The sequence below is a fragment of the Polypterus senegalus genome, chromosome 13, assembly GCF_016835505.1.
Source record: "Polypterus senegalus isolate Bchr_013 chromosome 13, ASM1683550v1, whole genome shotgun sequence".
Taxonomy (NCBI): domain Eukaryota; kingdom Metazoa; phylum Chordata; class Cladistia; order Polypteriformes; family Polypteridae; genus Polypterus; species Polypterus senegalus.
In genome coordinates, this window is record NC_053166.1 from 72,521,692 (window position 1) to 72,538,677 (window position 16,986).

Genomic DNA, 16,986 nt, shown 5'->3' on the forward strand with positions numbered 1-16,986 from the left:
TGCAAACAGCTGCTAAAGCATCAATGTGGCCCCGAGAAACCAGAAAGTTATTCCATTTCAGTGCAGTTCAGACAGTATTAGCAGTCTGTGTTAGTATGGGTTATAGAAGGCAATTAATAAAGCGCTTGTCAAAATGATAGAAGTGGGTACTAGTGCTTAGAGAAGGAAGGAATCTGAAAACTAAAACCCACTGCATCTTTCTACAATTCTGGTCCTGACCAAATTTTTAATTCCTAGAGGCCTACATCTACAAATATGCCAGCAACTCTACAATTTAAATATAAGGGATTCTGAAAAGGACTAGGCATACTTACACTGAAACATAGAACTGGAGGAACTTGCCCCAAAAGTAGCTTAAAGAAACAGCATATAATGCAAGTAAGAGTTTAGGATCCAATGTAAGACTCCACTGACGCCATACTCCTTTTAAGAGCTATCGTAACACTTGGGCTTTTCAAATTTCATGTGCTGACTGAGTGCCTTAATCAACCACTGAACCTAGGCTGAATGTCATTAAACATATTTTTAATTTAGTGTAAAAACAGTCGTTGATGCCAGTCACTCCTGGCATTTTTCATCCAACAGCCATTTTTTGTCAGTCTTGGATTGTCCTGTTTTGGCATGCCTGCTCTTCTCTGCGCACAAATTAAGGCAAGGCGGATGTTGCATAAAAACAACATAAAGCAGATGTAGCTGAACAATGGACGTAGCTGAGTATTTAATTTGTCTTCTGGAGTGATCTGAAAATTAAGTACCTCTTACTGTAAAACAAATAAGACATTTTTTAAGAATTTCAGTTTTGATTACCGGTATCTATTTTTAAGCATTTTAAGACCTTTTCAGGATCTGTGGGAACTCTGTGCAACTAAAAAATATAATGTATAGATGTCATTAAACATGGTGTTAACAACAGATACCCTTGATTCAGCACATTCATAAGAAAGTAAACACAATTCTCATATGGCCATATATGTGGCAAGCAATGTTTTAAATGATGGTTTATAAATAGATCTCAAGTGTCTGCCTTAGAGCTGCACAGGCTGAAGTCATGTTGCTGGGGTGGAAGAGATATGGTTATGACGGTGTTTTCCTGATGAGTTTGGATATGGATATAATGAACAAGTTTTTGTTAGGTACCTGATCAAAAAGACGTGTTGTTAATGAAAGGGCTCTTAGAAAATGCAAGGTTGAAATGCTGTAATGGAGGACAGAGAAAAATCTGAAATCACTTCAATTATTAGTGTTGATGGGATTAGGAAGTGGCAGTGTTACAATAATGAAATAATCATGAGACGGAGAAACACAGTATGGCTTATGCAAGGAAAGCAATGGAATGAATTACAAAATACAGTATGACAAAGTTCTGCCATGAAGCAGCTCAGAGCTGAAAGTCACCAGGGCAAAAGGAAATCTATGTGGAATTCAAGGGACACAGAAACAGCCATATCATGTGCAACACTAATAGAGTACCTGGGGGAAACAGTTTCTTCAGATTCCTTTAACTTATGATCTACTGCATTATGACCTGATTTGAATCCAAAACACTGAGGACATAGTCAAGAAAGAGGTACAATAATAAAATTATACACCGCAGAACAATTACCCAGAGGAGTTTGGTTCTATTTGAAGGAAATAAGAGCATAATTGCACATTTACTCTAAAAGCAAACATAACAAAGCCTGCACCACAGTTTGCTCCAATTAGCCAAGGCGCAAACTGACTTCTCTAATACTGTCTAGAGGAAGGTGTTACAAAAAGCTAAAAACTAAACAGCTTTTATCAATAAAAACGGAGACTGTGAAAATGACATATTTGTACTACATATTCCATCATCTTATACTTTGCTTTATATTTTATTTTACTTCATTCCATAATTCCCTTTTCTGGATATTTCCCATTCTTGTTTTACTTAAGAGACATTATTTTTAAAAACAACTATAATCTACTTTCCTTTATAAAGCACTATATAATTGTACTTGCTTTAAAATTTAGGGGTAACTATTAACTATAACCTGAATTTTAAATCACATATTAACCAGACCACTAGGACAGCATCTTTTCACTTAAGAAATATAGCAAAAGTTAGACCTCTTATATCACTGAAAGATGCTGAGAAATTAGTTGACGCTTTTTTTTTCAGTTGACTAGACTACTGTGACGCACTCCTCTCAGGAATACCCAAGAAAGACATAAATCACTTGCAACGAGTGCAGAATGCAGCTGCTAGAATCCTAACTAGGAAAAGAAAATCTGAACACATTTCTCCAGTTTTGATGTCACTACACTGGTTACCTGTGTCATTCAGGATTGACTTTAAAATTCTGCTTATGGTTTATAAAGCCTTAAATAATCTCGCCCCATCTTATATATCGGAATGTCTGGCACCTTATATTCCAAATCGTAACCTCAGATCCTCAAATGAGTGTCTCCTTAGAATTCCAAGAGCTAAACTTAAAAGTGGTGAGGCGGCCTTCTGCTGCTATGCACCTAAAATCTGGAATAGCCTGCCAATACAGGCTAATACAGTGGAGCATTTTAAAAAAACTGCTAAAAACACATTACTTTAACATGGCTTTCTCATAACTTCATTTTAGTTTAATCCTGATGCTCTGTATATTCAATTAATTATCATAACTATTCATGGTGGCTCTTAAATCCGTGCTAACCCCTACTCTCTCTTCTGTTTCTTTTCCCGGTTTTCTGTGGTGGCGACCTGCGCCACCACCACCTAATCAAAACACCGTGATGTCCTACATTGATGGATTAAAAGCCAGAAGTCCACATGATCAAGTCCTTCCATAAGAACCCTAAATACAATGTGGACAGATCATTTATGTTAGGTAGAATGCCCAGAGGGGACTGGGCGGTCTCATGGTCTGGAACCCCTGCAGATTTATTTTTTCTCCAGCCGTCTGGAGTTTTTTTTGTTTTTTCTGCCCTCCCAGGCTATCGGACTTTACTTTTATTCTATGTTAATGAGTTTTGTCTTATTTTAATTCTTACTTTTTTCTCTTTCTTCATCATGTAAAGCACCTTGAGCTACATTATTTGTTTGAAAATGTGCTATATAAATAAATGTTGTTGTAAAAAGTGACTTCCACATAAAAAGAAACTGCCCAAAATCCCAAAATTTGACTTTTAGTACAACAGATATACTTTTTTGAATGAGACAACCTTTGCACCATAATGACCAAGTGCACAAAGAAGGATGCTAGAAAATGCAGAATGATTTCTTTAGAGCCAACACTACCCTTTCCCTTGGTGAAAATATAACAAATTTAGGAGATATCATGTATAGGCTCCAGCTTCCCCATGACCCTGCCCAGGATAAGCGATTCTGGAAATGGATGGATGGCTATATATAAATACATATGTATATACAGTACACACACACACACACACACTACTTATACATAATATTATTCAATAGACCTTCAGTAAGAAGATACATGGAAAATAAAACATAAAGCAAGTAAAGGGCACTGCTGATTCAGGTAATTTATACACACATAAGACATACAGTAAACAGACAAGATAGACAAAAACTGACAAACAACAGTAAAGGCAATTTCTTCCCTGGAGTTTACCATAGATTTAATTTTTAAATGTAAAAAATATAGTCTGAACCTGCTACTGCATTTGAATACTGTGGTTCTCTGCTAGAGAATAAATGACCAAATCTGGATGCCCTTATTCATATGCTAGAAAACTTATACCAGACATGATACAGTGAGTCGAAACCATGATTCCTTAAACAGACTCAAGTCCTACGGTCCACAATTACAGGCTCTTTCTTAAATCCACTTTGAGCAGTCACACCTGGCTCCTATCCAGTGATCCCAGTTCATTTTGAAAACACAATAACTTGCACTGGTATCATAAAATCAGACATCTTGGAAATCATCTCTTTTTATGGCGAACCACAGTCCAACCATCATCTTCTGCCACCTGATCACTCTTGTCTTCTGAAGGTGGCAGGCTAGTTTGCCTGCCACTGCTTGTCATAGTGGAGGAACAAGCTGCCTCACAATCCATGGCCTATATAAAGTCACAAGAAGAAAGAAAATAAGTCTTAACAAGGTGTAAGCTTTTGAGGAAACAAAAACATTTAGCCAAGACTGGAGAGTTGGAATTGTTGGAGGGTCCTCAGGCTAAATGCAGTAAAATGATGTTACTGAGTGCTAGCTAGGAGAATCAGACTTTAACCAGTGAGCCTGAAGATCGCCTTATATAACTGACCACTTACACAACATTACCAGATGCTAGGAATTTCTGTGTCCAGAAAAAACAAACAAATTAAAGAATACTCTTACCTCTCCAACTTCATCCTCCTCACTGCTTTCTTCTTCCTCCTCATCCAAACCTTTTGCTGCCACAACATTCACCTTGGTAGTTATTTTCTTCTGAATCAGTTCATCAATTTTAGCTTGAACTTCTATAAGATGCCCCTGAGAGCAGCTACTGAACAACTTGCATATCTGCAATGCTACCTAAATGAAAGATGAACAATAAAAACCACATACAGACCTTGTGGATAAATGTTACCTGGATATACTCTGAAGAATTAGAATGTTAATTAAACAACATACATCAAAATTAAATTTTTGTGTTTAAATGTTTTCATAGTACTAGCATAACAAAAAAACAAGTGTGTATTACACTTACTGAACACATTATGTAAGAAACACTTCCATCTATCTGATGAAGTAAAAACTCCCAGCTCTTTAATTGTAAATGTAAATATGCCTACAGATTTTTGTTGTGATCTAAAAATGTATATACATGGAATTTTTAAACTGATACATAAATAAAAACAAGCAAAAATGCAGCCAATTATTTTTTTTAGCAAAAACAAATAAAACTTACATATACTTATCAAATGACAGTTTCACAGCTTTCTAATAATGCTGAGCAAGCATTACAATTTAGCACAACAGGAAGTGACATTAATCAATAGGAAACTTACACTTCCTAGCATGCACATTAAATGGATATATTCAAAAACAGGGGTGGTGCACACTTAATCAGCAATGTGAAAGATAGATATCTCTTTCCCTGTATATTACTCAGCTAAGAGCTACCAGTTTCAGGATTCAACTGTGAAGGCATTTATCCAGCAGCAGCAGCTTCTCAAACGAAAATGCACATCTGGGGAAAAGTCGAAAAAAAGTTGGTAGTGAACAGTGGAGATATCCACCGCTGCAAAGGTTACAACCACAGGGCTTCTTCCTAAAACGCCTACCCCCAATTCTTTAGATCTATGCACTCTAAACTGCCGGCGTTTCAGGGAGAGGAAAAAAGGAAACTGAACAAAAACATGATGGTAAAAAAGCTGAAAGTTAAAATTGCTGTTATGAATTAAGGAACCCTGTAGCATAAAGTAGAAAACAGAGCGACGCACACATAGACCACTACAGCTACTTGGCTCTACGTGTTTGAGAAGTGCCTCTCTCTGCTAGAATATCTTTCTGTCATTTTGACTATTGCATCACTGAAGGGCATAACAACAGCAAATATAATGTAGATAACCATTGTGATTTATGTATATTCTACATGTTAATACTCTGTGGCTATATTCTAGCATGGCATGCTTGCATTTCCAATTAGACAATAATGTTAACTTACTTTAGTTATTCTGGCTAGTTTAGATGTGCAGTCAGAAGGTGGATGTGCTGTAGTCGCATCCATGGTTCTAACAGCAGGTCTTTTCATTTGCTTTTGATGGGATGTGACACATCATTTACTTTGAATGCATATCTTACAATTCACATTTATTCAACAGCAATATGCCTGCATAACGCCTCATTGTGACTATGGTTGCCAAGTCAGAGGTTTTCTTTTGTTTCTTTTCGTCTTCCTTTTTAGCCATTCTGATGTGTGTATATACAGGTATATATAGAATTATTTATCTACTTATGCATATATTTAAAGAGCTTCTGTAAAAAGCCACATTTCCCTCTGAGGACAAATAAAGTTCTATATTTTCTTGAAGTAGCTAGGAATTCTTTCAACTTTACATTGACTCCTACTCTGTTCTCCTAAAAACTGAAAGTAGACATAGCGTCTGCGACAAGGCATTGTTCATTTTTACCACTAGTCCACCGACGCCTTCAAATGCCAATATATAATGCAGAGTTACAGAAAGGTTTTTCCCTTGCAACTGGTTATATTTACTTTTAACATGTGCAATGTGCTCTCCGTACATGCTACATTTATACTGTGATGGACAGCCGGGGATCCTGCCCGGATGGGACACCCTTTATAAGAGAAGACCGGGAGAATGGCATACTACCAGGAGTACCTCCCCCAGAACATGAGAGGGCAGCTCCCTTGGTTTACATCAGGGCCACGGATTTGGAGCTCAGATGCTCAGCCCGCTGGGGGTCTGTGGCCATCACCAGCGGGTACCTGGACAGCTCCAGAGTCTGGGCATGCAGCACTTCCGCCACACCCGAAAGTGCTGCCAAAGGTTAATCAAGACACACCTGGAGCACTTCCGGGTGCACTATAAAGGAGGTCGCCTCACTCCATTTAGGAGCCAGAGTCGGGTGGCAGAGGACGAGGTTGCTAGTGAGGAGTGGAGGTGGCAGATGGTGTCGATTAGAGCACTGTGTTTGTGTGGGACATTTGTAAGAATAAAACGTGTGTTATTTTGGACATTTTGAGTCCGTGTCTGTCTGTGTCCAGGCTGATCTTATACAATATGCTTCATTTTTTTGAGTAGACTTTTCGACTGTAGACAGTTCATTGTAATCTGAAACTTGCTTTCTGTCAGTTAACAAAAGCACCATCACTCCCCATCCAGGCTTAAGCAAAATCTTCTCATGGATGTCTCCAGACACATGTGTCAGGCTAACAAAGACAACAGATACATAATTCTTTAGGATTTTTCTAAGTCTTATCCCAGCGAGCCATGCCTGGTACACTTCTGTCAGAGGTAATCTGATGCTATCCTGACCCTAACTACACTCCAACTATAAAAATGTTAAAAATACAAAAACCTGTTTTGGCAGGCTTAAAGATTTTTTGTGGTTCACCAAATTGTTATAATTTGGAAGTTTAATTTTTGAGGTTTGTTTTTATACACAAGTTTGAATTTCATTTCTTTGTTTGAGAAAGATGACATTTTTTGTTTATATTCTAAGTGCTGTACATCACCATTTCAGAAGCTGCTATGGGTAGGCAATGAGTTACTAGGGGGCTCCTTCTTAACTAGTCTAACAAGGACTTGCTAATCAATTACAGTACAGGAAGCACTGCTTCCCCAAGATATGGATTTGATAAGTGAACAAGTATGGTTAGACAATCTTGATTTCAATACTCTGGTTTTCACACAGGAGTTGTTTTGTCTTAAAGAGTAGTGGTTCTGAAAAAATAACAGAATTTTGGGGAATAACTCTTTGCAAGTCTTTTCCAGATGTGATGATGGTTAAATCCTCTGGCTTGAAAAACAACTTACTACCCTCACAAAAGGTTTCCTTCTGTTATTAACTCTTATTTCCAGTCTTTGGGAAACACTTCTTGCCAAAAGATTACCTGGGGCGGTTAGTTTGGGGATAAGACAGGAAGCGATTGTCCAGGCTACTGAGCTGCTGGGATGCTTTGTGTTCTAATAACTACTGCAGCATAACAGCAAAAATACGAAAAAAGACAGACCTTCACTGGACTTCTATACTCCCTATAATTAAACGGAGATTAATGGCATGTGTGCAAACATAAATCTTTCTCTGCCAACAGACTGATTGAATAGCATATAGTAATGGCTCCAACACCTGGTTGTACAACCTTTAGCAAATAACCTCCAAAAATGCTTGAAGCCATTTACAAGCTTCTTGCACCTTTCTGTTGGTAGTTATTCCCACTACTCAATTGAAATTTGTTTTAGCTATTGAATGTTTTCAGGATTTCTTTTAGGTTTTCAATCAGACTTGAGATAAGGACTCCTTGCTGAGCAGTTTTATTCCCTGTTTCAACTATTCTTTTATTCTTTTGAATGTGTGTTTTGGGTCACTGCCCTGCTGGAGAACATATGATTGTTGACCCACTTTTTGAACACTGTGTTGTATATACCATGCTCTGGCTATCCTCTGATTTCATCATTTCTTTAATAAATCGAATACCCAACAACATAAAAGAACAATATTTAGCTGTAGGTAGGGTGTCCTTTGGTTTACATGGTTAATTTAATTGCCTGTAAACAAGTCACTTGTCAGCACTGTCCAAGACTTCTACTTCGGTTTTATCATTCCACAGAATATTTTCCAAAAAGGATTTTGATGTTTTGGTACAGATGACTGTGCCTTTTTATGTTTTGTCTTTCAACAGTGGGGTCGTACTTGGCCTTTAGCAAAAAGGCCCATCTCATTTTTATGTGTGGCATATGGTACAGATGGAAACCATCGCTCCAGATCAGCTTTAAGCTCTCTGGATGTTTTACATTGTGTTTTGTCAAGAGTTCCTCATCAATCTTTGAAGACTTATTTAATCAGTTTTCTACTTCTTACCATGTTCTGGGAAATTGATGACAACTCGGGGGGCAGCAAATTAATAGATAACATAGCAAACCATGGCCACAGGAATATCAGGATCACTGGAGATGGTCTTGTACCCTTTTGCATTTTTAGCTTTGGTGATTAAGTTTTTCTGATGATATCTGACAGTACTTTTATGTTCATCAGAGGGGACTGGGCAGTCTCATGGTCTGGAATCCCTACAGATTTTATTTTTTCTCCAGCCGTCTGGAGTTTTTGTTTTTCTGTCCCCTGGCCATTGAACCTTACTCTTATTCGATGTTAATGTTGATTTATTTTGTTTTATAATTGTGTCTTTCATTTTTCTATTCTTTAATATGTAAAGCACTTTGAGCTACTGTTTGTATGAAAATGTGCTATATAAATAAATGTTGTTGTTGTTGTTGTATCACCGTCAATAAAGGTACAGGAAGTGAAAGCGAGTTTTTTAATGCATTAAAGCCAACATTCATTGGTTAACCACATGAACAGAGGTAATTTACTGAAGGGAAGTCTACTTCTACTGTAATGAGAATTTAGTTCATCCAATCAAATTGATTTGAAACGATCAAAGGGAGGCACTAATTGTATCATAGCAACTTTTCAGGTTTTATAACACGCATTTCCCTTCTTAATTGTTACAGCGTGATTGTTTAATGCTGAACAGTACACAATGAACATAAAGTTGTTTCACTTTTTTCCAGGGATGCTGTACAAGATATACCAAAAATGCAAGGGTGCCAGTAACACTGACCACAACTGAACTAGTGTCTTATCTGCTTTGTGGTTTTGACAAAATAAAATAAGCAACAACAAAAACATGCTAGATGAAAGATTATTATACATCTAATCCTTAAAATACACAGTACATAATATAGTCAGTTTTCATTTAATTTAGTGGCTTTTATCAAGAGTAGCACGCCACATATAATTGAAAGTTACATGGAATACAAAAGAATCCAGTATCAAAATAAATCACCAAAATAACTTTTTGTCTTTGCAAAAAAAGAAAAAAACACTAAAAAAAAAAAAAAAACAACCCTAATATGTTTACGTGGAACAAGGAGTGAAAGATATGATGGGTAGCTGGATTGTACAGCATCGCAAGTTATAACCCAAGTTTCAATAATAATATTCAGACAGCAAATCAGAGTAACTGAACAATTTAAGGAGCAATTTACAGTCCAACAGAGGTCACTTTAGCAACAAATTAAGCATTACTGAGAAAAAAAAAATTACGTTATACTAGGAATACACATAAATTATGATTTTATTAATTGAGAAGGTATTTAAAATGTGGAAGAGTTCAACATGTATACCCTTTAAACTGTTCCTTGGCAAAACACAAAAGGCCCATTCTGATGAATATTCCAGTTTTTATTAGCATGCACCATTTGCTGAATGCTTTAGCAAAATTCTGATGTCAAACGTATTCTTTATAGTAATAATTTGCGTAATCCTGGAATATGGATATACTCTGAAACATCGCAGAATCTCAATACCTGTGGCAAGCTGTCATCTTCCACAACCGTGTCAAATTCATTATTCAGAAGCTCAGCTAGGAAGTCTTCCACTTCATATTGCTGGAGGTCCGCTAAAAAGAGACCCAAAAGCAGTAAAAAGTACAATTTACTGACTACATTTTCTGGTGAAAACTTATTTTAAACTAATTTGACTGACTGGTTAAGAAAGATTTCAAGAGACAGAGCTGGTGTATGAGGTAACCTTCACCGCTCCAAAGTGTCTCCATATTATAAGCCAATCCTGATGTTAATGAAACAAGTATTTAATTCTGCGTCTCTTTAGCACTCTCATCTTGCCTTATCAGTCATTCCTGATATTACTTCTTTTTTTTTTTTTCAAAAATAATTATAACAGAATTATTTCAAACAGTAATGGCCTTATGTAACATTACTATTGTCTTGGCTATATTTTTAATTCAGTAATGGTACTTTGATTAAAAAAAGTATCAGTTTCTCTCAAAAACATGAAAATTTCTGGTTAATTCCAAACTTTTGAATACCTGTGTATTTACTCACCATTATCAAAGAAATACTGCTGCACAGCTCCAACCATCCAGTCAGCTTTCTGTTGGCTGTAGACACCACCAAAGCCATTTTCCACTGCAATCTGAGAGAAAAAAACCCAGCAAAATATACATTTGACTTGACAAATACATGACTACTGCTTTGAATGGTAACAACTGTATCTGTCACTACAGTATCTGTGAAGACTGAAAAGAATGAAGTACTAAGCAGTGACTGATACCGCAAAGGACAGGCCACTATAAGGTACTGAACAAAAAATAATTACATGGGAAAAGAAAATACTTATTCACCCTTCAACCTATTTTCAACTCTGCCTAATCTGGTTTAGAAATGCAGTAGCCAAAACAAACCTTCACAGCATTGTGTGCCAGGAAACAACCAAATCTAGATTGAGTGTCTACACCAAACTGTTGACCTGTTACTTGTAGCTTTCACCTGCCCGAATGTGCAGAAATACACAATACATAACGTGAATATAAAAATGGACTAAAGATTTTCACTGATCAGACCATCGTATAATTTTAGGGACAAAAAACTGATCCAGAATGAGTGACTGTGGATTATGTGCCGTGTCTGTATCCTATAATGGCATTATACGCCCTTTGCATGGGCACCGGATTCCACGGTTCTGAATGAAGGAACGCATTGGAAAAACGGATTGATGGATCGATAGATTAATTAATAAATATGAGCAACGCTACATTTCAAGACTGATAACGTAACTGTAACGTTTTTACTGAATCTAACAAAGATTTAAAGACAGTACGTAAATCATAGGCTGTCAGTGTGGGAAAAGTCAACAGCCAGAGACGCCCTCTGAAGTACCTACTGCACTCTTCATTCTGTTTCAGTGACACTTTACCAACTGCAGGAGTCTGAGGTTAGTCCTTTCAGTCTGTTATTTAACCCAAATCTTCAATGCATGCTACAGCAGAATAGCAGCAGAGAACTGCACGCAGAACTATAGCTTATTACTTATCTTGGTTTATAAACGCTGTACTGGCGATGTCAGACACTTTATCCCAAAGCAGGCAGCTGCATGTATAGCGTATCTTGGAAAGCGCGTCTCTTCCAGTTTTGCATTAGAAAATAAAATGCTTTATCGGTTCCAAACTATCGCTTTCAGATTCGTTTAGAATGCTGTCGCCCTGCTTTCTTTTGTATTGTTTCTATCAAGACTTTTATCATTGTTAATCCAACACATCATGGCACACTGTTTCCAACGTTAAAATGACCGGTCGACAACCTAATAGCACACAATACATACACTGGATCACATTTACCCTTGCAATATACACGGATCAAAACACTTCTTTGTGCGTTTTCACCTTTAAAACGGGCCACGTCTCCAGAACAGCACGGACAGCATTCCCAAACAGCTCACGTGCCTCCACATTGCGCGCCGCCATTTTGGATGAGGGCAGTCGTTGACGTAAAGCAGGTGATACGAAGATTGCCGACAGATCGAGCGCTCCAGACAGAGCAATCAATACATGAACAGTTCGCACAGTCCTTTGCTCAGCAACCCCCTGGAAAGACAATACTGTGGCGAAAGTGAAGAACTGTAAATAGTTAAGGCAATCGTTGGCAACAATCTGATCCTTACTTGATCTGAGCGTAGATCAAATCATTAAGAAGGAGTACCAGTGTCTGTTCCTTCTAAGGCAACTAATTTATTTTAAAGTGGACAGAATTATATTTCAACTCTTTTATTGTTACATTTGATCCTATGTGTTGGCATACAAATCTCACTATTAAAAGAAAAACTATCTCAAAAAAACACATCAAAATTAGTAGAAAAATGTTTGGTTTACACCAATCCAGTCTCAATGAGCTGTGTCATAAGTAGTTCAGGAATAACAGCAACTCAATTCTGTCAGACAGCAGCCATCCCCTGTTTACAAAGTTTCAACTGTTGCCATCACTCTACAGATTTATTTCCCAAGACTCTAAAACAATAGTTTTAAGAACCTATTTATACTAGCGCTGCAGATATTTTCATTTCTAGTGGCTGTAGGAGACCTAATATTCTTGAAGTTCCTGAAGGAATCTTTTGTGTTACTTACAGTCAAAATCCCCATCCTCTGTTATGTTCACAACCTCTGGGTAGTGGCCAAGAGATTGAGGTTCTGTGCAGGGTTGATAGGGCAAAATGGGGGGACAACAAAAGTAGAACTGTCACTTCTCCTGATGAAGTGGAGCCAGAGAGACTGGTTTAGACTTGTAGATAAGATGCCCACTCCATGGCTCCACAGGATACTCTGGAGAGATTATATAACTCAACTGGTATGGCAGTATCTGTGAATTCCAGGAGAAACTGGAGGAAATGACTGTGGATAAGGTAGCCTGGTCAATCATGTTGCACTACGACCTTTACTAAGAAAAGCTAAATAAAAATGAGGATGACATATTTACAGGTATGGTGCATTTTCACTAATATAGACTTAATATAAACTATGTTTGGATTACTATGTATATAAATGGCATGCCGAAATCTACATCAGAGGGAAATTCACAATAGATCATTTAACTCACTGAAAGACTTCATAAACCACTTTCAAAAATGAGATCTTTAATGAAGTACCCATAGGCTTCTACACCACTGAATTCTCTACTGGATTATTTGATACAGAAAATTAACTGATAGATCAAATTTGGCACCTTTTCATATTACTGGTATTATACACTGTATTTGGGAAGGGATTTGGAAGCACTTCTGGGGACATATGGAAGTCCCAAATAACAAGGACCATATCTCCCTTCAGTGTCCTCTTGTGGCACCAATCGACCCCAGCAGGACCGTGTTACTGGACTGCAATTCCCAGCATTCCATGCTGGTGTCCAAACAGGCACCAATATCCAGGGGTGCTGTCACCTAGCATCCTTGGGAAACCAAAATCACTTAGAGCCAGTCCCTTACCCTCCTTCCCTTTCATCCAGGCCAGGGAAGCTACTACAGATACATCTTACTAGGACACCTGTCCATCTGCCTGTGGTTTCCAGTCTAGGAAAGGAATCTTCTCCTTTGCCTGGGATATCCATCCTTCCACCTGGAGAGTCTCATTCAAGTATGGCACCTGTTTCTCTCTTGGCTGGGATGCCTGTATGTCCACTTGGAGCCTCCTGTCCAGGTAAGGAACATCCCCTCTCCTGGTTGGGATGCCCGTCCATCCCATGTGGCCCTTACATATGTCTGCAAGTTTCCATTTTGTATGAATGTACTAGCTAGCCTCGGACATGCAGTTTCCTTGAAGAACAACCTCTGTGATGCAGTAATGGGCAAGAAAAATTGTGATTTTTTTCGGGTATCATGAAAGGATGGTGGTTACCTGTGCTGCATTCACAACTCCACAGACCTGAGTTTAATTCCAGACCTTCCTGTGTTCACATGGATTCTCTTCAGGAACTCTAGTTTGATTATTCCTTCCAATGATATCCAGGTTAAGATAAATGGCAACTTTAAACTCTACCCAATATGAACAAGTGTAGCGGTGAGAGAGAATGTGCCTTGTAATAGACTGGCATCCTGTCCATGGTCAGGTTTCTCTACTGCTGTTGAGATAAACTATGATTCCAAATAAATTCTAAAATATGTACAGAAAATGAATGAAGTCATATTTTTTTTCAACCAGTTTTGTGTGTGCTTTTTCATTTCCTTAACTGCAGTATACAAAAAGGTTCATACTGAGGTTTAACCATTTCAGATTAATTTTATGCTGCAAAATGGATATTTGTGAATTGAATATTATTTTGGTTATGTGGTTGTATGCATTATGAAGAAATAAACACAGAATGCATTTTAAAAAGTTAGTTTAATACTAACATAATTTACTTATGTAGTGTTTGCTGTAGATGAATGCACAATTGTAATTGTAATTTTAATAGTAATCTCTCTATTACAGTGGAACCTCGGGTCACGAACGTCTCAGAACACGTACAAATGGGGTTACGACCAAAAAGTTCGGCAAACTTTTGCATCTGTTCACGACCACACACTCGGGTGACGAACAAGCCAGCTTCCTTTCCGGTTCGTACGCGCCGATGATTTCCGCACATGTTCAGTCTCTCCCTGTGCATTCGCTGTGAACTCTTTGTGCTCTATTTCGTTTCTCTTCCGGTTCATATGTGCCGGTGATTTATGCACGTGTTCAGTCTCTCCCTGTACAGTACATTGTTCTTGGTCAGACGTGCATCGCGCAGAGGGACTTTACCTGAAAACTGTAATCTCCTCTCCACCCAGTTCCTCCTCACTTTCTTCATGCCAGAACTCGAGTTATGCAAGGTTAGTTTTCTCTGTTCAAGTTTTTCTCAGTGTTGTTCAATGTTTTTACATTTAGTTTACTATTACACTGTGCATTCTATGGTATAATTAACTATTTTTGTGCTTAAAAATCTTTAAAAAATATATTTACTGTACATACAGCTCGTACGGTCTGGAACAGATTAATTGGATTTACATACAATCCTAGGGGGAAATGAGTTGAGGTCACGACCAAATCGGGTTGCGACCAGAGTTTTGGAACGATTTACAGTCGTGACCCGAGGTACCACTGTATAATAAAAAAGTCTTGGGAGACGCGGCTTTTTATCCTGCGACAAGACGTGATCTTTTGAAGAGACCTTTTGGAGTGATGTCCCGCAAGACGTTGACTTTTTTGCCATTAGATTTTTTCAAGTTACGCCCTCCTCTCAACCATTTTCAACCACGCACACAGTCCTCTCACCTCTGATTCGTGTGAATGCTTTTGTCAGACACAGTTCTTGCGCTCTCAGCTCTTATAAATTTTAACGTTTTCCTCACTTTCAGTTCCCAATTAAAGAAGACATATTATGTCCAAATCTTATTGAAGAATTTCATCACAAAGGGTTATCAACAGAAAAAATGAATACAAAGGCATTCCTATAGCACCTACAAACGACGAACTCAAACGAATTTACGCCAAAAATGTTGATCGGTAACACGGCAAAATTGTTAAACCCGAATCGATAGACTATTGTTGAAACAGTTGGTGGCAATCGTGCGGAAGATGAAAACAACAACTTATAATATCTCAAAGAATATCTACAACTGTTAACACCATCCAGTCTTCCACCGCATGAATTACTGTAGAAAGAAGGATGTATCCAAGAAAGGTAATGTAGTACATCTCCCGCGGATAACATTACACAACAAAGGAGATCTTGATATGCCATTCGTATTAAAACGTTAACAGTTTCCCTTTAGAATAGCTTTTGCAAAAACAGTTAATAAATCTCACACATTCGAAAAAGTCAGTTTATTTAATAGAGAGAAAGAAACAAAATGCAACCACGGCAGTTATACATTGCATGGATGCAAATGTAATATGAAAATTACATATGAAAATTAAAATCTGTTTAAATTGTACATTCACATCCCCATACATGAGCAGCAGAACCACAAAGAGGCTAGTGCTTAGCGCTGGCCAGTGGGTTGGTGAGAGAAGCGAGCAGGGAGCAAAGCCCCCTAGTAATTGTAATAATAAACTGCATGAAAGATTTAACGTAATGTTCTTGTTATCTACATATATAGTAGGTTGTTGTGTGCATTTTTACTTTAAATAATTCTTATTTAATATCCCAGTTTTTGGTTTTATATGTTTGCGCCTCCTATTTGAATACATTGTTATTTCTGTCTAGAAAAAAACAGTATCCTATAGGAGCAGCATAAGCATCCTCTCCTTGTTTATTGTTAGGGAGTACAGTATTGTATGGTTTGGCAAATCAGGATGCCATTTTCCAGGACTGCTGGCTGCTTGCTCAACTAGTTGCTGTGATGAGGACCACTTCTCATTACACTGAACAACGCAGATTTTGCTTCCTGAACACTTTGGGTGTATCTTGTGGATTTTACTGTGCTGATCACAAAAGTCACCATTCAATTTTCCTATCAGAAACCACTTTATTGCAACCCCTATTTTTGTGATTTTCTCTCACATTATAACAATACTTAAACAGTACAACAACTACAACTGGAACATCTGTGGAGATCTAAAAGCGGTGACACTGCCACTAGGACTGCAGCTTGGATATCCCAAGTACACAATGTCACAGCTCATTTATACTGTATTTTACGAATGGGACAGCCATGTTAAAAAGTCTCACTACGATAAAAAAGAACTGCCTGCCCTGTAAACATTTGGCTCCATGGCTGAAAAGTGTGACACATAAAGCACATGTCAACCTAACCAAGATATTTTTGCCTTCTCTTCATATAAAACTTGGACAAATGAAAAAACTTGTGATAAGGATGAACAACAAGGGTGAAGGATATCAAAGACAGATGTTTCCATGAGTAACCGATGCCAAGATTAAGGAAAGACGGCCACAGATCAGACACATGACCAATGAGGGGCTGTTTGAGGATCTGCTGGTGATGTCAGAAGAAATCACTTGGAAGGCATTCAAGG

General features: G+C 37.9%; 1 protein-coding gene across 1 annotated transcript; it reads right to left on the reverse strand.

Annotated features, from left to right (window-relative positions):
• Positions 1–3,407: 3,407 nt before the first annotated feature.
• On the reverse strand, positions 3,408–11,993 carry tsr2 (TSR2 ribosome maturation factor). Its single transcript, XM_039775040.1, has 5 exons — positions 11,887–11,993; positions 10,550–10,640; positions 10,013–10,104; positions 4,314–4,490; positions 3,408–4,038 (listed from the first exon to the last, which is right to left on the reverse strand). Exons 1-5 carry the CDS (start codon positions 11,965–11,967, stop codon positions 3,901–3,903), a joined length of 579 nt encoding a protein of 192 aa, XP_039630974.1. The 5' UTR covers positions 11,968–11,993; the 3' UTR covers positions 3,408–3,900.
• Between the last annotated feature and the right edge of the window lie 4,993 nt (positions 11,994–16,986).

Coding starts and splice junctions, on each gene's coding strand:
- tsr2 (XM_039775040.1), bottom strand. CDS start 11,967: ATGGCGGCGCGCAATGTGGAGGCACGTGAGCTGTTTGGGAATGCTGTC. Junction 10,641..11,886: donor AGACGTGGCCCGTTTTAAAG/GTGAAAACGCAC, acceptor TTTTTCTCTCAG/ATTGCAGTGGAAAATGGCTT. Junction 4,491..10,012: donor AAGATGACAGCTTGCCACAG/GTATTGAGATTC, acceptor TCTTTCATTTAG/GTAGCATTGCAGATATGCAA.